This window comes from Gymnoscopelus braueri (genome assembly GCF_963280865.1).
Source record: "Gymnoscopelus braueri genome assembly, chromosome: 22".
In the NCBI taxonomy this organism is placed as follows: Eukaryota; Metazoa; Chordata; class Actinopteri; order Myctophiformes; family Myctophidae; genus Gymnoscopelus; species Gymnoscopelus braueri.
In genome coordinates, this window is record NC_137624.1 from 31,395,485 (window position 1) to 31,419,465 (window position 23,981).

Here is a 23,981-nt window from a genome sequence, read left to right on the forward strand (position 1 = left end):
CATAATTGTTGCCTCATTCATACAGGTTGATGCTTTTATTATGGTGACAAATCTACCTTGTTCCAAATTATGATTGCGTTGCTTTATCTCCACATAATATTCACGTTCTCTGTGGATGTACTCATTACACAAATAACAGTAACAAAAAATATATATTTCTGTGGGAATTAATCGCATGAAAAAAAGAAGAAAAAACACCCCCAGGGTATAAGGACCTTAATACTCCATCTGTCTCACTACTGAAACATTTAAGTAATGTAAAAAACAACAACAAAAGTACAGTACAGCATAGTGCAGTACTCCCAAAGAAGGTGATGGGGTGAGACGGGGAAAGGCTTGGTTTACTCACAATCAGACATTTCCTTTGGGGTGGGAGGGTTTATGGAGGTAGGGGGTGGGTCTGTGGGTGGGGCTATGATCTCCATGGGGATCGTCACTGGAGGAGGGAGGGAACTCTTGGGCTGAGTGACAGAGAAAGGAACCAATCAACATGCAAGGTGTAAGTTTCCTCATGACCGCTATCTGGCATCAGTTTCCAAATCTTAATCGTAATATAACCGAATTATTAGACTACTGTAGCTTCTTAGTTTTTTCCATCCTCAATTTAGTCATTATGCCAACAGTGCAATACAAGATTCCATTAACAAGTTCTCTGTGCTATTTATATAAAGTCCAGTTCACACCAATGCATTTAGAATAAATTGCAGCGGTCTGACGTAATTGACCCAGGTTGGCACTTTTGGAATAATGTTTAAAGTGGTTGCAAGTTGCAACTAGTTGCGTTCAGTGGTGGAAAGTAACTAAGTACATTTACTCAAGTACTGTACTTAAGTACAATTTTGAGGTAATTTTCAGTTTTACTCCACTATAATTATTTGAAAACTCACAACGGGTTGCGACACATTGTGAGCTTGTAGATCTGCTATTTTCAAAGGATTTTTTGACATTTTGACAAACTTGTGAAATGGGACCTTCTGCATAATGAGTACTTTTATTTTTGGTACTTTAAGTATATTTTGATGCTCAAGTACATTTTTAATAGCGAACTTGTACTTGTAACAGACTATTTCTACAATAGGGTATTAATACTATATACTATGAATTTGAGTACTTGTTCCATCACTGGTTGTGTTCATTCAAATCATTGGTGTGGAGTGGGCTTAAGCCTACCCTTTTCATACACAGTGTGGCTTGAGCACCACTTCAAAGGTGACTCTGCAGCAATGTCACTGGCCACGCTTGGCTGTTTTGTCGCTGCGTGTGTGAAAGCAGCATAACACATGTCAGAGGCACTGTGAGGAATCAAACCCCTACTTTACTGCACCACCTAGTGGACACCATGTAAAACTGACCTCTGATCAGATCAGAGGAACTTTCTCCAAGAGGAACCTTTGAGGAACTGTTGAGGTGTAAGGCTGAAAGCATGGACATAAATGCACCACAGGTGGCTTCCAACATGCATGCTTTATGTGATGGAATGAAAAGAGGTGTAAGTGATAGGTTTTTGTAAAAACAAAAACAAAAGGTTTTGTTTAAAAGGGTTAAGCTGTATAATCATTGCTATAGTGTGTTTGTACAGTAACAGGGATCTCCCCATCTTGCTAGGTCTTTAGTAAACATGAAAATACATTTTCAGGTTGGGATACCAATTTTTTTCCCCCAATTGAACATCCAATAGATAATTTATCAGCTTCACATTTGTTTGTGTTCCAATGTTGTTTCTCCTAGATCCTGTATGGGTTCTCTGTCTCAATAACAGGGTGATCCCTCGTTACTGAGATACTATAGCAACATATTTAGAGCTTGTTAACATTCATAATTAAAAAAATAAATCACTTACACCCCTTTTAACATGGCTATGTTCTATGGAATGACATTGGAAGAGACAGACAGACAGACAGACAGACAGACAGACAGACAGACAGTAGTAAGTAGTGTTATACAGTGCCTTGTCAGCAACACTGTGGAACAGAGAGGACAAATTATTAGTAACATATTAGTTACTTATTAGTCACAGATACAGTAACATATTAGTTCCATATTAGTCAGATATTAGTCAAATATTAGTTACCTATTAGTCACATATTGGTCACAGATACAGTAACAGTAACAGTCCCAGGAAAACAAAACAGATGGAGTGCATGTGTTTATGTGTTGGATTTTCACATGTTGTTGTGTCTCACCTCTTCATCGCTGCCCGTCTCGTTGTCCTTCTTCTTCTTCTGGTCAGGCAGGATGTCGTCCAGCCAGGCCAGGTCATGCTGGGAGAACACCATGTCCAGCAGCTTACGAACCCCCAATAGACCCAGGATCTACAGGAACCAGACAACAACAACAACAAACAAGCGGTGGTGGAAAAAGAACTCGCATTTTGTACTTAAGTAAAAGTATCAATGCTGCAGTGTAGAAATACTATGGATGGAAATGGATAGACATCCATGCCATACTATAACCACATCTCTTGGTTATAGTTGAGCGAGCACCAAAAATAGCAATCTATACAAGCTTTTGCGTTGTGAGATCTCTATTTTTTGTAATAGTGGTGGATGCTTGCAGATCTCCAACTACGTACTGTATTAATCAGGCATACTGTACAGTAACTCTAACACCTAAACCTTACCTGTAAATACCTAATCCTACAACATAAGCATAACTCAGAGGACCGTGACATTTGTCCTCACTTTGTCTTGACACACAAGAATAGTAATACAAGTTCAAGCACGCACACGCATGTGTGCACACACACACACACACACACACACACACACACGCACACACACACACACACACACACACACACACACACACACACACACCATCACTGGGAAGATGATGGCCAGGAAGGTGGACTTGAGGGTCCAGAGGACGGCCAGACAGATGACCTGCACCAGGGTGAAGAGATGGACGCGCCTCAGAGGGACGTGACGCAGGAAGGAGAAGTCAGGCTGGTGCTTGGCTGGCATCAGGTACAGCTTGATCCGCTCCCAGAACTGTAGCAGAGACAGTCACATGTATATACTGTATCAGAACTGTAGCGGAGACAGTCACATGTATATACTGTATCAGAACTGTAGCGGAGACAGTCACATGTATATACTGTATCAGAACTGTAGCAGAGACAGTCACATGTATATACTGTATCAGAACTGTAGCAGCAGAGACAGTCACTTGCATGCTATATCAGAACTGTAGCAGAGACAGTCACATGCATACTATATCAGAACTGTAGCAGAGACAGTCACATGCATACTATATCAGAACTGTAGCAGAGACAGTCACATGCATAGTGAGTACAATGGACCACAATTAAAAGAAGCACAAAATGGAAATAAGTAATCTACCTGGATGCCACTTAGTGAGGCCACGCCCATGTAGAGGAAGACCCCGTAGAGGACAGGCATGGGGATGTACTGAGGAGGAAACAATACAGCTGTTAGCTCCACGTTTACACATGTACAACAACAATACATGCCTCTCATTCCATTCACCCACCTGTAACACAGGTGCTAGGAACACAGAGACTCCAGTCAACACAAACACCAGCGTGCCAGTCAAACGCTGTTCCCTAGACATGATAGAAAATACAGCACATGGGTATTTTGATGTGGAAATTGCAGTGACAAATAAACACACAAACACGATTACGGGACTCCTACAAAAAGACTCACCGGACTCCCAGGAACTGGGGCTGTTCTCCAGGTGCACTGGACTCGCTCTCCATCTTCAGAGAGTCGATGTGAGCGATGGAGATGACGGTAGCAGCCACGTACCAGGGCAGACCCATGAAGGAACACACAGCCATCAGGATGCCAACCCACAGCAAGTCCAGATGGTAGCCGCAACCTTTCTGCAGTGGTGGTAAAAGTACTCACATTTTGTACTCAAGTAAAAGTATCAATACCCTATTGTAGAAATCGTCTGTTACAAGTACAAGTTTGGCATTCAAAATGTAATTGAGTAAAAGTATTGGCATAAAATATACTTAAAGTACCAAAAGTAAAATCACTCATTATGCAGAAGGTCCCGTTTCACAAGTTTTCAAACGTATAAAATGTATAAAAAAAACAGTTTTGGATGTACAAGGTTTCCACAGTGACATTCAGTGACATTCTGCAGTAACGTGATGACTGGCGACCTTCAGTTTGTTCTCCTTGCGGTTGACGATGACGGCGCTGATCTGCTGGTCCATGAAGATGAGGATGGTGACCAGCAGGGCGGGGACGGCGCTGGCCACGTACACCCACCATGGGTTCTTCCCAAAGGGCATCACCAGCCAGCCACGGTCTGGGCGAGTGGGCTACAGCGCGCGCACACACGCACACACAAACAAACACAGGTTTGCGTTACTACACTTGCGAGAACATCAACATTGGAACAAAATATTTTGAGATGGGGGTCCATGGCCAAATACATATCATTTTGGGGGTCCTTGAACCACTGATATAGCAACATAGTATAGTATATAACATAGTATACTTTAAGTTAATATTTATCGGAATCACAAAGAAAAGCTAATATTTTTCAAGGACATTATCATCATTAAAATCTTAGTGTTTTGCCAATTATTTGGGGCCCACTTGCCTCATGTGGCCCACCAGTGTTGAGAAGCACTGCTCTAATGTGATCAGAGATCACATGGTATTGTAACACAAATACACCGGGAGACGGCAACACACACTTGTGTACCTTGAACTCTGTGGGGACGATGAGCTTAGGAGTGTCTAAACCCATCAACATGTCCAGACCCACAAAGCACATGATTGACATGAAGATGGAAAAGTCACTGATTAGCTTCCTCATCTACGGCAGCAGTGAGAAAATACACAAAGACACAATGTAGACACAGACAGACAGACAGACAGACAGACAGACAGACAGACAGACAGACAGACAGACAGACAGACAGACAGACAGACAGACAGACAGACAGACAGACAGTTAAGGAGTTACTCAGCATGAAAGAAAGAAAAGTGAAACGTTAATACAAAATTAAACAGTGACAGTTAGTGTAAGTATGATTGAAGAAACCACAGATAAGAAAGCTATTGTATGTGTAGAAGTAAAGAGAAAACATAGAAATCTTAAAATGACACAGATGCTTTCCTCGGTCTCAGTGGATTAAGGGAAGAGGAAAGAGGTGCATCATCAAGGGTCATGCATAAGCATAACAGACACTGAACAACATGAGAGAGGGATGAGGAGGTACATGAGGAGGTGATGAGGAGGTGCATGCTGAAGGGAGAGAGGAACCTTGATCTCAGTGGGGACATGCAGCTTGGGCGTGTCCAACTCCAGCAGGCCATCCAGACCACAGAACACCAGGATGGAGATGATGATGGAGAAATCAGCTATCAGGGAACGCAACTGGAAGCGTGCGGGAAAGCCAAAACGAAGCAAGGAGAGAGGGAGAGGGGAGAGGGAGTGGACAACCAGGAATATGGGGGGGTGGGGGGGGGGTATGTTAAAGAAAGGAGAAGGACAGGGAGGGAAGGGATGGGGTGAGTGAGTTCCAGGGCGTTCTCACATCACAGGGTCATATTTCAGCCCTTGTCCGAGGTACCTATGTGTCCCGTACTGACGCATAAGGAACCTTTGTCAGCATGAGGTACCATGGCATCAACCATGTAGACGCCCAGGGATTGATTATTTAATAATGATTAATTGCAACAGTTCGACCAAATCGATTTAGTTGATTGAAATGAAATAATCAGCATAAATGGACCGTGAAGTCCAACAGGGCTGAAACAATTAATCCCCCCCCCCCCCCAACTTGTCAAATCCTGCTGCTTGGTGAGTGACACCTCAGGAGGGCTGAGAATGCATTGTTTTTTCAATTGCATCATCATTGTCTGTCATTTATGGAGCTTTTTATGACTTGTGTGTTTTACCTTGGTCGGGAAATAGCGGCTGAACTTGAACTTCTTGAGGGAGACGGTCATGGAGAAGGTGCCGAAGAAGAGGATGAAGGACATGAGGGCCAGGTCAGGGACATACTTACAGGCCGACCCCACCAGCACACCTCCATACTTGATGCAGGCCTTCTTGCTCATCCGACTCCAGTCCATGTCTGACAGATTATACTGGAGCCCAGAGGAAATGGGAGAAGTATAGGTGAGAAAAAACAAGAGAGAAAGGGAAGGTGAACTGAAAGCTGAAGACATGAAATGATAGATAATGGCGCTCGGGTGACGAAGTGGTAAAGTGACTGCCCATAAACATGTTTATAATGCATTATAATCTGCTTATAACAATGTATAACTGTAGTTACAGTATAAGCACTCAAGAATATGCATAGTGCTTTATAACAATCAAATAACACACTATAAAGCATTTTATAATGACTAATAAGGTCAAGTATCATAATACATCATAAGAGCTCCCTCTGGTGTTGTGCCTATGGGCATCTCAAGTAGTTTGACAGGGCATTGATCCTCTGAGTATGTTGAAGACCAGACCCATTGCAAGTTGCATTATAATGTCTTCAACCCTGAGCCATCCCAGCCTAGTAAAGTGAGCTGCAGTGTTGTAAACTTGTAATCCATTATAATTAATGTTTATAATGCATCATAGGCATGGGCTTCACAGAAAGTGTTACTCTGAAAAGCATACGGTAGATATAAAAGTATACTACTCAGATATAAAAGCTTCATCCCGCAGGGCCTTCTCTTTTCACTAATTGTTGATTACCAGAAATGTTATTGGTGAGATGACAGCACAGACAAAAGTCCAAACAACAGGAATGCCATCTGTTCGGGAAGATATTTAGATAATGGTCTATAAATATCATGTTTGCTGTTAAGAAGAAGTCTCTAGACATGTGTCTATATTGTAGGTTTAATTCTTATTTCCCAGACAGTCTCTGATGTCTTACCAACAGGGTCATGTTGTCATCTGCTAGCGGAGCTGAAACATTCACACCCATTGCCCATGCTAGGGAGAGAAAAACAGGAAGACAAAATAGAGTAAAAATGAATGATACTTAATATTAGAGGTTAAAACTCACTACTGCATATGAATAAAACAAAAAATAAAGAAACTAAATAGGAATAGTTGACAGAACATTGAGAGAGAGAGAGAGAGAGAGAGAGAGAGAGAGAGAGAGAGAGAGAGAGAGAGAGAGAGAGAGAGAGAGAGAGAGCGATAGAGAGAGAGAGAGAGAGCAAGACGAGCAATTATCCAACATCCGTTGCTGACTGGTTGTATGATCAACCTCATAATAACTCATATGAACCCAAGCTTCCCTATTCTGGATACGTCCTACAGGCAAACATTCAGCGAAAATACGCAAACATTTGGTGAAAATGGCCAATCAACAAGCGCTGTGAGCTTGTAGATCGGCTATTTTCACCGAAGATATTTGCCATAGTTGGAAAAAAGGAGGGGGCTAAGTATAGACCCCTGGGGGACCCCGTCGGTCAACGAAGAATATAGGGTTTTAAGGGGTTAAGATCTGACGTACAGTATAACCTTTTTGACTGAATCTTTGACACGTTATTATTAGGGCTAAAGCAGTGGTTCTCAATGTGGGGTCCAGGACCCACAGGGGCCCTTGATAGGGTTCCAGGGGGTCCCCTGCTAAATTAATGGTGCAGTATGGTGTAGCAGGACTGGATACTCACTTAGTCGGAAGCCAGAGATAATGAGGCAGAAACAGACATAAACAAATTACTTACTGAAGTCAGACTACACACCATATCATAAAATAACACACACAGTCATTACAGAAACATGTTTTTTTTTGGACACAAAGGCTGGATCCTTTGAGAATTACTAACATAAACAGCTAGTTTAGTTATTAGTTAGTTAGTTATGTCTTGGTCTGTTTTGAATACCAGATATGACCGTACAGTAATGCTATTGTTATTCTTGCAATCAACATACTGAAAGGTGCTAAACAAATTGAAAAGATTATGACTATATAATAATGTCGCCTGTGCAGTTTACTATCTATAATTAGGCATTTACCAGACACTCTAATCCAGAGAGATTTAAATATGTAAAATCTGAGTCAATAACATGAACCTGAGTCAACAAACCACAGGGTACATGGTCACGTCAGTGAGCATGTACTCACTGACGTGAGTCAGTGTAGAGTGCAAAGAAAAAACAAAACAATTTGTTGGTTCAAAGAAACTAGAATAAATGGCATAATATAATGAATCACTTTCTGGTTTGTGGTCAAGCAGACATTGATAAGTAACATAACTATTATGTGAAGTAACCAACATTATATCTGCATAGTATTACTTTAGGTTTCTCGTAACCAACATTATATCTACATAGTATTACTTTAGGTTTCTCGTAACCAACATTATTTCTGCATAGTATTACTTTAGGTTTCTCGTAACCAACATTATATCTACATAGTATAACACTATTGGAATGCCCCCTGTGTAACCTCGACAGAAGGTCAAAGGACAATTATGACAGCCCTGAGTGGCTGGCATTGACGTTTACACATGAGTCAGGGGATGGACAGACCCTCCTCCACCCAATATATTGACTGCTGTTAATGTATTTTGAGCTTCTGTCGAAGTTACGCAGAGGGCATTCCCATAGTGAAAATGAAGTTACGTAGAGGGCATTCCCATAGTGAAAATGAAGTTATGCAGAGGGCATTCCCATTATAAAAATGAAGTTACGCAGAGGGCATTCCCATAGTGAAAATGAAGTTACGCAGAGGGCATTCCCATAGTGAAAATGAAGTTACGCAGAGGGCATTCCCATAGTGAAAATGAAGTTACGCAGAGGGCATTCCCATAGTGAAAATGAAGTTACGCAGAGGGCATTCCCATTGGTTACGTTCAAGAAACACAACATAACAGACAAGCGACAACAAAAGAAGAACAGTACATGCATGAAAACGGTAGAAAATGTACATAACTCAACACACCATTTCTTCCGTAAAATTATTCCGTTATTGTTTCGTTTTCATAACAATTACCCCTCGCACTCATGGATAAAAATCTATTCTGCATATAGCTAAAAATCTAAAATGACACGGTATGCGTTCCCGGATTGAATGGGTTAACGAAGTCCATTTACCACAAATAGAATGCACTTACCTTGGTCTGGAGCGATGCAGTCACACTTGTAGGATGTCACAGTATCAGGCTTAAAGCCGCGGTTGATTGGGTAGTACTTGAAGGACCCTACCTGTGAAAGACATGTGTGTTAATTGTCATCATATTATCTGTACTCTATATTTACAGTTTGTCTGTGTGTGTGTGTGTGTGTGTGTGTGTGTGTGTGTGTGTGTGTGTGTGTGTGTGTGTGTGTGTGTGTGTGTGTGTGTGTGTGTGTGTGTGTGTGTGCGCGCGCGTGCGGCTGGCTCTTATATACTGTAAACAGAGATGTACAGTATATAAGATATATAAGAGAAACCTCGTATTTCAACTTTGTAGGTTTCTTCGTAAATTAATTCCCTACTTTGTCATACTGCAGTGTCTTGTCACACAAAAGTATAACAACGAAGCCGAACGTAGTTTTGCCTGTAAGGGTACTTGAATAAATTGAGAAAGATCATTTGTGTGTAGCTCGATGTCACAACGGTATACAGCATATAATGTCATGTTACTCACCATCTTCTTGATAGCATCTGAGATGAAGATGAAGGAGATGAGGCTGGAGAAGCCCTCCTCGGTGAAGCGGGTCATGTACTTGATGATGAAGCTGGCGTCCGACGCCACCAGGACCAGACACTGGAAGCAGGAGTGCAGGCCGATCCACAGACGCAGCTCCATGTAGTCGATGCTGTTCTTTCTGACAGGAGAAACAGTTTATTAGCGATTATTCCATCGATTAATTGAATAGTCAAAAAGCATGGGTAATTTTGTATATATATCAACAAATCGCTTATCCAATTAAGCATTGTTTTATGCTTTGTTTCACAACGAACGGTATCTTGTGAAAATAGTTAGAATAGCAGATCTTCAAGCTCACACCGCGTTGTAATGCTAGGTTAATTTGTTTAGCTGGCATCCTATAGTTTTTGTATATTGTTTTAGACTGATGCTAGGTTCTTGGTTTAGATCCTAGATTACTGAGGCACTACACTGTCTCTCTGCATTTGATGTGTTTACCTTGTTTAATGTAAGTCGCTCTGGATAAGAGCGTCTGCTACATAAATGCCTAAATTGTAAATTGTGATGCGACAAGAACACTTGCTGTTCGTAATTGAGTAATATTTGACCATAAGTATCTACACTTGACTCAAGTACTGGGGTTGGAGTACTTTGATGTCTTACTTGCTGAATTCATAGAGCAGTTTCTCAAAGATGAGGATGGGTCCAGTGGAGCTGAGGATGATGAGAGGCTGACCTCCTAACAGACAGAACACTGTCCCCGCTAGAGCAGTGCCCAGAAAACTCTCCATCACTCCCTGAGAGAGAGAGACAGACAGACAGACATTTTCTAAACGACATCTTAAAATGTTCAACATGATCAAAAATAGCGAATATAGCAGATGTACAAGCTGTAAACTTGTAGATAGGTCATTTTCGCTATTAATTGTATACTGAATGTCCTTCTATTCTTGTGGACATGCCATCATATACATTACATCTATGTTACACCGGAACCATAGGCGAATTTTAAACTGCTCTAGTGAATGGCTAGTCCTTCAGGTTCCTCGTGCCAGATCTGATCTGGGGAAAGACTGGTTTCAGCATTGGTGCACCTTGTTCTTGGAACCTCTTGCAACATGACCTTAAACTGAATACCCTATAGTACCCATTTTAGGAATTTAGTCAATAACCGTCCATTACCTGTATGCAACTGTTTTAACTGATTGTTGGCTTATTGTCTCCGCCAGTATGGTGGAGAGTATGTTTTTTTTCTCCGTCCTTCCGTGTGTGTGTCCGTCTCAGCCAAGCTAACATTGGTCAAGCTTTACGTGACACGTGACAATATGTTGTCACCAATGCTTTGATTGGCTAACGAGACGCATGATGAAATAAAAACCTATAAATAGGTGACGCACTTCAAAAAATCATTTATATTTTTTGAAGTGAGCTTCCATCAGCCAAGCTAACATTGGTCAAGTGACACGTGACAATATGTAATATAAATAGGTAAGACAGGATTAATCAGGAACAGTACTGGCGGAGACCTGTGCTCCGAGGAGCACATTTTCTAGTGTTGTTTCTTAACTTATGTGTTGTTGTTGTTGTTGTTGTTGTTACCTGGTAATTATCGGTGGCGTCTCCCAACAGACCTCCAAAGGTGATGGCGTTGGTGATGCAGCCCAGATAGATAAAGAGCACTGCAGAGATGGACTGGATGTGGAAACCTCCATAGATGTCACTGCAGAACCAGGGGGCCTTCCTCTTGATGTCCAACCATAGACCCCCACAGAACCTGGCAACACACTGTACACTGTAACCATAGACCCCACAGAACCTGGAAACACACTGCATTATACTGTATCCATAGACCACCACAGAACCTGGAAACACACTGTCTACTGTAACCACCAAGTTCTCAATTAATTCAAAGCTTGACCACCACAGAACGTGTCAACACTCATACTATTAAATAAAATCCTGAGTGTTCATTTAACTCTGAGAGTTCCAGACCTTAAGGGTCCATTTGGTTCCTAACTATCAATCCTTTACCTGGGGACCAGCTAGAACCCCCAAACCCACTTTGAGAAAACAGTGCACTCGTAAGCAGGATTGAAATGAATGTAAACTCAAGCTGATATACGGTACATCAGTCATTTCCCTACCTCCCGGTGAACTCCAGCTCCTCTCCCAGCTCATGTGGGACTGGCATCTCCTCGTCATCTCCTCCAGCACCTCCTCCTCCTGCTCCCCCAGCAGAGCCGTTCATCTGCTCCACCTCACTCAGGTTCAGCACAGACTTCCTGTGGGGAAGGAGAAGGAGAACGTGGAACTGCGGTAGTATAGCGGCTATTTTCACTATTTGAAAATGTTTTTAAAATACTAATGAAGCAGTCTGTTATATACGAGGATTCCACCCGACAGCAACGGTATAGGGTTTAAAGGGATAGTTCACCCGAAACTAAAAAAGTCACCCCATGGAGACTTGAATTCATGGATATTGTTTTGTTTTTGTCGCATTCCTAAGCCAATAATTTGATAACCAGCCGACCGGTAGGCAGCGGTTCCGGTAGGAGACACAAAGGAGACTCTTTGTCTTCTACCGGAACCGCTGCCGGTCATCAAATTATTGGCTTAGGAATGAGACAAAAACAACAAATTATCCATGAATTCAAGTGACTAATCAACAGGAAAAAAATACATTTTGGAGGTGAACTATCCCTTTAAGTCGTTAAAACATTTTAAATACACGTACCTCATTTCTGCAGATGGGATTTTCTTGGGAGGTTCGATGCGTATCTTGGGGTCCCACTCCCCTGGAGGAAGCACGATCACCTCGTTCAGAAACTCATCAACACCTGCGATCAGATCCTCACGGTCCCTGGCCTTATAGGCCACGTCACTGAACAACTGTATGGGTGGAAAGCACAGCATTCTGTACAGTCAGCCTATACCATACTGTTATTGTTGTGAATTGTGACTGATTGATTAGAATGGGGTGGCCGAGTGGGTAGAGAGGCTGTCTGGGAGTCATCCCTCGGTCCGCCAGTTATGTGCAAATAGTCAAATAACTAAAGGGGACTATTATTATTTATTTATTTGTATCATGCTTATACACATAAGTTGCAACTTACATCATCCACCATGAGTGTAGCAATAGCTCTTCCAATTTCATTGTAGGACTTGGTTTTACCATGGGGGCCCAGCAGCACAAACAGGAACCTACATACACACACACACACACACACACACGTGCACGCGCACACACAGAAAGTAAGTCCACAAGCATTTTAGTTGTATCCCTTTGACAGATATGTACAAATAAATTAAAATACAAAAATAAGTTCATGAATATACATTGTTGTCAAATAAATAAATAAAAGTCAATCAATCAATCAATCAAACGTTGATATTATATTATACTTTTAATTATAAAAATTTCTAAATGCCATTTCTACCATTTCTTTGTCCATTTTTAAACTTGTAAACACTGTAAATCAAGCATGAATCCAACCCTAAACCCTAAACCTGACCTCTAAATGTCTAAACATAACCCCAAGCTGAATCTTCACCTAATTGTAAGCCTTACTCCCCAAATATATTCTTAAACCAAAAAAACAACCATTTCTCTTGTGAGGACTAGGAACATTTCATTCACAAAGTCTATTTCTCAACTTGTGGCGACATTTAAACCGCACAAGTATAGTAATCAAAGTTTGCACGTACACACGCACGCACGCACACACGCAGTAGTAGAGACTGACCTGGTTGGAACAGGTACCTCGGTGAGGCCTCCTAGAGTCGTGGCCTGAGCCAAGCGTACAAAGGAGACAAACGGTTTGTCCAGAAAATCCACCTCGCCGATCAAGACATTGGACGCCTCGGCATCACGAGGAATCTTCTTCATAAACTTATTCTTCATCTAACAGGGCACACAGAAACAGATACAGAATGAGACCATGATTATAGAAACTGCAGCTTCACTGTTCTTCACACTGTTTTTAGTGGGTGTTACTTGTATTAGTATCCTATGTTAATCCATTAAGACCAGGAAAACATCTGTGTCATTTTAAGATTTATTTGGCTATTAAAAAATAGCAGATCTACAAGCTCATAGCGCGGCGAGCTTGTAGATCTGCTTTATTTTATTTTATTGTGAACATTAATTGTGCAAATATTTGAATACATATACTTTTTAAACATTAACGTTGTTAACTTTATTTTTTTTTAAGTCAAATCTTTGCTTCATGGGGGTCCCTGGAACTAAACATTTTGAGATGGGGGTCCGCGGCCAAATACATTTCATTTTGGGGGTCCTTGACATGAACAAGTTTGAGCGCCACTGATATAGCAACATAAGTTTTTCTGAAAACTGTTTATTTAGAAGACATAGAATCCCCAGAAGCAAAGATCAGCTAACACAGGGAAGCTGTCAGAACCTTCGCTAAAACATCCGGGACAACGCTCCACACGTCCCAGACTCTTCTCCCTTCTGGCTCCCAAAATATGGAATGGTCTCCCCATTGCAATTAGAACTGCAGACTCACTCCCAATCTTCTGCCGTAATCTGAAGACTCCACCTCAGCCCGTAGCACTTGCCCTAGCCTTGACGACCTTGCAGGATTATGCAAAGGCTAAAATGTAGATAGCATGTTATGTAGACAGATGCCAGGTCATTGTTGACCTGGCATCCTATAGTGCGTATAGTTTCAATGTAGGCTGATGATAGGTTCTTGGTTTACGTGTGTATTAGTTATTATTAGATTATTGGTTTACTTATGTATTACTTTATTATTAAATTACTATTTTTATGCATTTGACGTATTATGTGTATTATGATGTATGTATTATCTTGTGTCCTTGCTTACTGTAAATCGCTCTGGATTAAGAGTGTCTGCTAAATGCCTAAACTGTAACTGTAAACTGTCTGTGCATTTGTCTGTCTATGTGACTGTTTGCCTGTGTCCCTTTTATGTCTAGTTTCTAACACTAATTGTGTCCCCCACTGCATCCACTCAAAATGAATAATGGAAGCATCTTTCAGAGTTTTTACCGCAATGACCTTCACCGACTGATCATCAGACCCACTGACATGATGAATTATTTTATTGTATATTTGTAATTTATTACTGGAAGCAATTACTTGGTCATCTGAGCAACCAGTAGGAGTGCTTCCCAAGGGGCCGTAGCCCTCTCCACACATCATGACTGCTGGACAGTGTTGTCCCTGAAGCCACCTGTTTCCACAGTGAAGTCCGTCCCTGCATCAATTTAAATCTAGAGTGATCAATGGTAGTGACTAAGTGACAATTACTATGTGCACCCACTGAAAGCCTTGTTAGTGGACATGACCTTGGATGGGCCACCTGGAAGTCTGTAAAACAGTGTTTCCCAAACTATGGGTCACAGAACCATTTTTATGGGTCACGAGCAAACATAAAACAATTGTTTCTATTATTTAAAAATATTTTAAAAAATATATATATATAAATATATATTATATACTGTATAAAAATCTACCATTTTAAAATCTAATAAATAAATAAAAGAAAATTCCATACATTTGAAAAAATTCAAACCAATAGTGAAAATATCCATAGCCATGATACCTACTACAAGCTCACAACGCGTCGCATCCAGGCTCGAGCTTGTAGATTGGCTATTTCCACTACAAATTGCTGTCATGGGTCTCGAGCTTAAAAGGTTGGGAACCAAGAACTGCGTGTGGAGCAGGGGAGATGCAAAGCACTGATGAAAGCCTGAAACTACTGTGCACAACAGAAGACACATGCAGACCCTGTCCCACCTGCTGAAATGCGCCGATGATGCCCCCCAATGCACCCCATAACATCTGGCAGAACTACCCCATCAGTCCCCTGATGCACCACTGGACATCTGGCAGAACCTACACCATCAGCCCCCCGATGCAGCCTTGAACATCTGGCAGAACCTACAGTACCCCATCAGCCTCCTGATGCAGCCCTGAACACCAGGCAGAACCTACCCCATCAGCCCCCCGATGCAACCCTGAACAGTACACCTGGCAGAAAGTACCCCATCAGCCCCCTGATGCACCCCTGAACACCTGACATAACCTACCCCATCAGCCTCCCGATGCAGTCCTGAACACCTGGCTTAACCTACAGTACCCCATCTGCTGATGCAGCAGTGAACATCTGGCAGAACCTACAGTACCCCATGCATCAGCTCCCTGATGCAGACCAGAAGAACCTACATGGGGTAGGTTCTTCTGGGCTGCATCGTGGCCTGTGCTCCATACAGGCGGAACAACATGTGAGACGGCCATGGGCTCTACAGACAAAGACCACGTCCTCAGCAAAGCAGACCTACAACTACTAGACGTCTCCCATTATCACTTCTTCTGGTGCGTTGGAGCCCTCCTCTCAAGTGCTTGTTCCTCACCTACTGTATACATTGCAGTCACCACATACGGTATGATGTTATAACGCCATCGATTACAAAACATTATGCTGTGAGTCTATACGTACTTATGTAATGTCTAGTTTAGGTGTGTACTCTATGTATGTACCTACAGTCAGTGGTGGAAATGGCCTGGATTCGCTTTGGGAACCCTACTAGTCACACATGCACGCGCGCGCAGAGCGCGCGTGCATGTGTGACCCGTGCGCACGCGCAATTTTTTTTGCGGTTCTGGGCGGATTGGGTTCGTTTTTTTCGCGGTTCTGGGCGGATTGGGTCAGTTTTTTTTCCAGTTTTTGGTTTCTTTATTTTGGTTTTAGGGTTAGGATTAGGAGTTAGGTTAGGGTTATGTTATTTAATTCATATTTTTGCATGATTTTACCAATTTATTATCACAAAAAACAATTTCTGCCTAATAAAATATTCAAACAAAATGGGTTTATACTAATGTATTTTGTGGATTATATTAGACAACAACTGGCCCGTTTCTCAGCATAGGCATATTAGCCATATAAAGTGTATATTAGCCTATAAAAATTACTAGTTACTTGCAAATAGTAAATGAGCATTCATTTTAATGGTGTCAAAATATTCCACGATCAGTGTTGCCGGATTCTGTGAGAGAAACAAGCGACGAGGTCTATGAAAACAAGCCCAAAAGAAGCGACCAGTTTCACCACTTGAGCCCTATTAAATCAGCTATTTTCAAAAATAATCTTGAAAGCAAGCCCAAATAAGCAACTACAATTCAGAAACAAGACAAAAGAAAAGCAACCAGCAACTGAATATTTACAAGCGACTTTACAGGAAAACAAGCCCAAAGTCGCTTATAGTAATCAGACATGGCAACACTGAGCAGGCTCAGCGCACCACAGGACTTACTTGATAACTTTTCATTGCAGAGCAAACATTCAGGAAATCCATCTGAAGTGGCAATGAAAGCAAATGCCTCTGTCCAGGAACTGTTAAATCCTGTTTTCCTCAGCTATCTTTCCTTTTGCCTTTAGAATCCATAGCGTAGCAGTGAACCACACATCCACCGGTTTGTTTACATGGCTGGCTGGCGCCGTGCCGAAACGTGTGTCGCAGGCTATGGGTACAGCAGCCACACATGTCCGTAAAGCGTCCGTCAAGTTGCCGTACGGACGCCGGAAGTCCCATCCACTCCCATGTTAAGTTTAAAACCGGAAGTACCGTTCCGTTTTTTTTTTACATGGGAGTGGACGGGGCTACCGTCACGTAGCGTACCGTTGCACGCCGTTGTACGGACATGTGTGGCTATGATGTAATTCTTAGTTGACAGAATTGTTGAAACTTAATATTTATTCTACACATTTTTACAACATTGGAAAACGTAAGAATGTTTGTGTCACATTTGGCCTCATACAGCAACCATAAATTAAAAATGTTATGTCAAAAAAAAAAAAAGATATATAAAATAAAAAATAAAAAAGTTGGACGCTCTGAAGAGCGTTCCCACACGTGTTCACAGCGTTCCCCCGCAACGGTTGCTATGGGAACGCCGTTCCCAAGCGTGCAACGCCATTTCCACCACTGCCTACAGTATGTCTATGTTGCCATGTCCTTTTGCAGTAATGTGAGTCCTACTGTACACCGTCAGATGTCCTGCATTGACTATTCATTATATCATGTTGGGTAGTTAGTTACTGCACCATGAGCCATCAATACAGCAATGATTGTGAATGTGATGCAATTATTTTGTAGCAGGGTTCAATACTTTCCTACAAATCTGTTCGATAGTGGAAAGTGAGTGTGTTTATATATGACTTAAACCAACTTTCTAACGATTTACATGACATGATGATAATCTCACTGTATACAAACATGTACTCTACCCCCCCGCCCCCCCCCCCCCACACACACACACACACACACTCTCTCCCACATAGCCGGCTACTGTATACACGGCCACAGCTAAAAGCTTTTGAAACGCCCCTTGCTCCTGGTCCAGAAGCGCGTGGAAGCAGAGTGACTGGTGCTTAGATTAAAGCCTCCACATAATCCACACAATGCTGTTTTCACATCGGTCACTGTGCTACCTGCTCCCCCCGGGGTCACTGGCCCGTCTGTAGCCTCATTTATACCGGAAATAACTGATCTACAAGCTTACAACATACAATATCAGCTATTTCCCGTGCGCAACAAGGCACGCAGACAACTAGGAATCAGGCAGAACATTTCCAACCTCAAGTTATTGACCCTGAACAATAAAATAATTATTTCATATGTATGAAATACTTCTCCAATTCAAGGACAAGCAAATAACCGACAGAAGTTTTATGACATTTGCGGTAAGCATTCATGTGACATCTTGGTCATCCTTAGTGACTCTTATTCTAGATCTGTAATTAATTCTCATCTGCAGTGTCCAAAAGACAACCTACAGTTGGCCTATGAATGTTGTTTGATCAATCTACACACACTTCTTTAACCAGCTCAGTGGCCTTGAGGTTAGAGACCAAAGACTATAACATTTTTAACCCAATGCCTCTCTGCTTGGCACTCAGCAAAGGGTTGGATTGGGCGTCAGTCCCTGCGGCATACTAGCATCAACATTAATTTATATAAATTAATAACATACATATAAAGTACATATAAAGTACTTTATTAATGTTAGTAATTAATATAAATTAATGTCCTACTTCGTCATACCACAATGTTACACAAAAGTAGCAAAAACAGTCCATGCATGTTCATTGTTCATGTGTCTGTGAAAATGACAGCATATGTTTGTAAATCCCTTGTGTTGTCAGATCAAAGCCAGCTGCAGGTGTCATGCCAATCTGTGTGTCTTATAATTAAAGTAGTGCGTGCGTTGAAGTCCTCAAGAAAGAGAAAAAAGACTCTCTCTCGCCCGCGAACACGCACGCACGCACGCACGCACGCACGCACGCACGCACGCACGCACGCACGCACGCACGCACGCACACACATACACACACACACACACACACACACACACACACACACACACACACACACACACACACACACACACACACACACACAGACAGCTTAATGGAGGAATGCGGTGAACAACTCTAATCTTTGCATACCTTGGCAGCCATCACAAACAAAAGCAAATGACTCACATTGGAGCTGTAATACAAAGCATTAAGCTGAGAAAAACAACCCCCACACACACACACACAAACATACGCACACACGCACACACTCAGTGAAATTGCCACCTCAGTAGGCTTCATGGATTACAGTGATTAAGTCGTTGTGAAGTCTCTGAACACACTTAACACACATAAATCAAGATTCAACACAAATCACAAACTCACACCCAGACACCCACTGTAAATAGACAATGAAGTTATGCCATCACATCATCCCACAGACATTGTTTATGGTAAAACTAAATAAAACAAAAACACAATGTAAGTGTGAGTGAATGAAGTCAACACTAGAGCGTTTGAAAAACATGCATGCATAGATCCATAATAGAACTACAAGTCCCAGTATTCCTACGGTTTCATTACAGTGTACCCTGGTAAAACGTGCTGATTTAACTCTGAAGAGTGTACAGTAGGCTACATACCATTTGCACACTCTTTGGAGTTAAATTAACACTACGGATTTCACTGTGTATATTAGATATGGCTGTGGATGTACTGCACACATGCACACACACACAGGCACGCACACACACGCACGCACGCACGCACACACGCACGCATGCACGCATGCACGCACACACACACACACACACACACACACACACACACACACACACACACACACACTCACACACAGAATAATGAATTCAATTACCTGATGTGTACTAGGAGTGTCTGAAATATCGTTCATGCTTCGGCTTTGAGCGTTATCTACAAGAAAGAGAAGGTACACACATCAACACAATTACACAACTTCAGGCCCGTCGTGTTAACAACATGATTTAGTGTGCTATATATAGTGTGACTTATTGTGCCTTGGATGTGAACATTTGTGTTTTACATAAGTGCTCATATGTCTGCCTGGTCAGTGCAAAGTCTGTGTATTGTGTAAGAAGTTCACTATATGGTCAATTGTTTCCTTGTACGATTATAATATGATTGCAGATTTAGGGGAAATTAAATCAAATAGATGTAGAGAACAAGAACATACCACACACGAACCAAATACTCTCATAATCCCTTTCATTCCACACATTCACTCCAAAACCACCAAAGCTACATTCAAGGACAAAGAGTTTCCAAGTCATACAAAATAAACGTAGCTTTGATCCACATATTATTATAGCGAACTAAATAAAAACATGACCGATCATGTGCATAATATATGCGTGGCATGAGTATCCATGAGTTCAATTAGGCAGTGGTTCTCAAAGGGGTCCTTAAGCGGTTCCAGGGCATTAAAAATGTGGTCGGTTCTAACCACTTTAACCCAATATACTGTACATAGGATTATTTGAAGCTTGTTGATCTGCTATTTTCAAAACATTTTAACAACACAAAACTTTAGTAACGGGGCATTTTCAGATGGGGGTCTGCGGCCAAATACATATTGATTTGGGGGTCCTTGATATGAAAATGTGGGAGCGTGTCTATGTTCCCCGGGTTTGGGAGCCACTGCAGTTAGGTATTAGTGTGTAGACTCACACGCTCAAGATCAATAAAGATATCTATCAATCAATCAATCCATGAATCAATCAATCAATCAATCAATCAATCGTGTAGACTCACACAGGCGGCCAGGGCTGCTGGCAGCAGCGTGAGAGTGTAGGTCATCTGTGGAGCGGTGGATCCCGGAGGCAGTACTAGTGCTACGACTAAGATTAGTCTGAGAACTACGATCTGACACACACGCACACACACACACACACACACACACACACACACACACACACACACACACACACACACACACACACACACACACACACACACAGCAGGGCAGGATAGCGAGAAATGACAAGAGATGAGAGATGATTTGATCCAGAAAGGGGTGAAAGAGGTAGAAAATATTACAATTTTATATATATCGTTGTCGGGCAGAAACCTCCTATCTCCATATTCAAATTGCTTGTGTTTTTTCGTTAATTAATGCCAGTACTACAGCGTACAAACATATCAAAAGTAGAAGATCCAAAAGCTCGAAGCGCGGTGCAAAGCGTCGCGTTTTGAGCTTGTTGAACAGCTACTTTTGATTTTTTTTTATTTGAATCCTGAAAAGTACATGAGGTTTCCACCCAACAGCGACGATATAATTTAGGCATTTAGCACACACTGGGGGGTTTTAACCTGTTTAATTAATTGGAAAATGCTAAGATTTGAATGATAGTATAACATTAATATATAAAACAATAATTTGTTTTCATCGTGATACAGATAATAGCAACTTAAATGATATACTACGTCGGTTCCATCGATCCAAAGCTAGAACACAATCAATTGACTGATCATTAAAATAAACATGCTGCGAAAAGTCCCATCCGGCCACTTGGGTGGGCCGCGAATGCTTTCAAGAATTTCAAGTGTGCCCTGATCCAAAAAAGGTTGAGAACCAGTGATTTAGTAGCCTCTGTACCCAGGCTTTCCCCCCCTTTTTTTCCAGTGATTTATCGTCTGCTAAATGCCTAAATTGTAAATTGTAAAATGAATACATAAATGATCTGCTTAATTTGTTAAAGTAGGACAAATCTCAATCATTAAAGCTGCAATCCGTAAACTTGGTGTCTGTGATTTGGGAGACCAAACTTCTACCACTGAAGTTGCAATCCCTGCTTGGTCTGGGCACTAGTTTATTGTTTTGACATACTCTACCATACTGGGGGGGGGGGGGGGGAGAAAACCATGATGCATTAAAATAAGTACTGGATTGCAGCTTTAACATGAATAAGTTTGGTTATGGTTTATATACAGTATTAGTAGAAATTAAGTAATAGAACAGGTGACTCTACAGAGGACCATGCCACACACATATAGAAATAACATGTATAGAAATAGCAACATGTAGGTAATGTCCATTCTCTCCATATCACTCACACACACTCACTGACTAGCAGCTCTCTCCACATCACTCACACACTCACTAGCAGCTCTCTCCACATCACTCACACACTCACTAGCAGCTCTCTCCACATCACTCACACACTCACTAGCAGCAGTGTTGGAGGTTTTTCCTATGTCCACCAGGGAGCGGTGGATGGGTTTCTTGGTCTGGTGACGGTGTCTCCGTAGCAACACAAAGCTGATCTGCTCCTTCACTTCTGGGCTAATCAGACCGTCGGCCGCCTGGCGCTCCACGATCTCATCTGGAGTCAAACGATATCCAACAATGAGAAGATCAATATTTTATTTATCACATAAACTGTAACGCAATGCGTTGTGAGCTTGTAGTTTAGCTATTTTCACTACTTATCTGTGACAATGTCATACAAAAATTATAAAAGAGGGCTTTGATTTATGAAAAAAACATAAAAAACATGAACAATATAAATACAAGGCTTCTGCGACGATATGCAAGATGTGCTGCAATATCATAAGATCATAGCATAATTCCTCACAACGTGTCGCATTGTGACGCGTTGTGAGGTTGTAGATCTGCTATTTTTGAAAGGTAACAGTTTTGGACATACAAGGTTTCCACCGACAGCAACGATATCAAGTAAAGAAACTGAACAATGACACACCTACTATCTGTGGCAGTGAGTAAGCCTCCAGGTCCAGCAGAATGCTGCCGGTCTGCAGACAGGTCCTGAGTTCAAACAGGCTGTGAAGGGTCAGCGTGGCCACATGAGGTTTGCTCCATCTTTCCCCTCCTTCCTCCACCTTCTCCTCAAACTTCACCCACCTGCAGCAAGGAAAAGGAGCCTTTTAGCATCCCTGTCAATGTGTCCATGAGGTGGTGTTCTTATAGGGGGGACCGGAAACTCAACTATTAAGCTCCCACAGTGTTCACGCAGGCAGATACAAAGCTACAGGCTACCGTTAATTTTCAATGGAAGCCAGCGACGTGAAGATACAAAGCGACGACCGACGTTTGTAGCTGATACAACAATCTACGAAGCTACAATCCAAGTTGAGCTGGCTTCAACTGCAGCTACAAAGCTAAAAAACGACCAAGTGTTGTTGCACCATTCCCACTCACATTCTCTGTTCACACAATTCCTGTTTGTAATGGGAGAAACTAATCATTTCCGTCAGCCAGTTCTGTGTTCTTTTTAAACTCCAGGCATTATATTTTCGTTTATATTTTTCTCGCTCATCGGACACATACTGTACTTGACGTCAATGAAACGAAAATGTCAATGAAACGAAAAAAAACTATACTTGAAATCTGAATCTAAAGGCCAGACCGCGCCAATGCAACTAGTCGCAACTGCCATTGGGGATAATGGTTGCAAATAGTTGTATGTTGCAAGGAGTTGCGAGTAGTTTCATTGGTGACTCACAATCACACTTTTTGCATGTGAGTATTTTATGTTTGTGTTTTTACCTGGCAGATTCTTTCCACTCCAGTTCGTCTCCCTCCTGTTGCAAGGTGTCCATCTCAGTGAAGATGGTGGGTCTTGGTGGGCCGTCATCTTCCCCCAGAATCTGACGCAGACGTTCTGCTGCCGGAGAAACTGATGAGAAACAACAGGCACAACTTTGGTTTAGATTAGGATTAGGATGACGTTTTCCGTCAGGCAACTGTCTGACCTAAAGTCATGCGCTTCATCCATGTTTGAAAGGGACCCATTAGCAACAGGTAAAATGATAAAATTCAAATAAAATAACATAACAGAAAACAAGGTCAACCAAGCGGTGTGCATTGTCGAGCTGCAAAATGACAACTTTTGACATTTCCTCACATCATCTAGGAAACTCGATGCCGAGAAGTGAAGTGGCTTGAGATCCCATTTGGGCGAACAGTCCCCCGTTGTGCTTGCAGGAGGCAGGGGGTCTTGGGGAGGATGTAGACAAGCATGTTTCCTCTGATACACATGAAAACACCGGCCGC

The 23,981-nt window shown here is 42.0% G+C and overlaps 1 protein-coding gene across 1 annotated transcript; it reads right to left on the reverse strand.

Moving 5' to 3' along the window:
- Positions 1-341: 341 nt before the first annotated feature.
- slc4a5b (solute carrier family 4 member 5b) lies at positions 342-23,542 on the reverse strand (the record flags this gene model as incomplete). The annotated part of the gene is made up of 24 exons (XM_080420298.1): positions 23,475-23,542; positions 22,669-22,829; positions 22,131-22,290; positions 20,720-20,805; positions 19,806-19,861; positions 13,328-13,485; positions 12,698-12,785; positions 12,319-12,473; positions 11,729-11,866; positions 11,184-11,358; positions 10,248-10,381; positions 9,582-9,762; positions 9,066-9,156; positions 6,872-6,930; positions 5,889-6,080; positions 5,251-5,364; positions 4,687-4,800; positions 4,136-4,297; positions 3,669-3,847; positions 3,493-3,565; positions 3,342-3,410; positions 2,817-2,990; positions 2,184-2,312; positions 342-461 (listed from the first exon to the last, which is right to left on the reverse strand). Exons 1-24 carry the CDS (start codon positions 23,525-23,527, stop codon positions 342-344), a joined length of 3,021 nt encoding a protein of 1,006 aa, XP_080276424.1. The 5' UTR covers positions 23,528-23,542.
- Between the last annotated feature and the right edge of the window lie 439 nt (positions 23,543-23,981).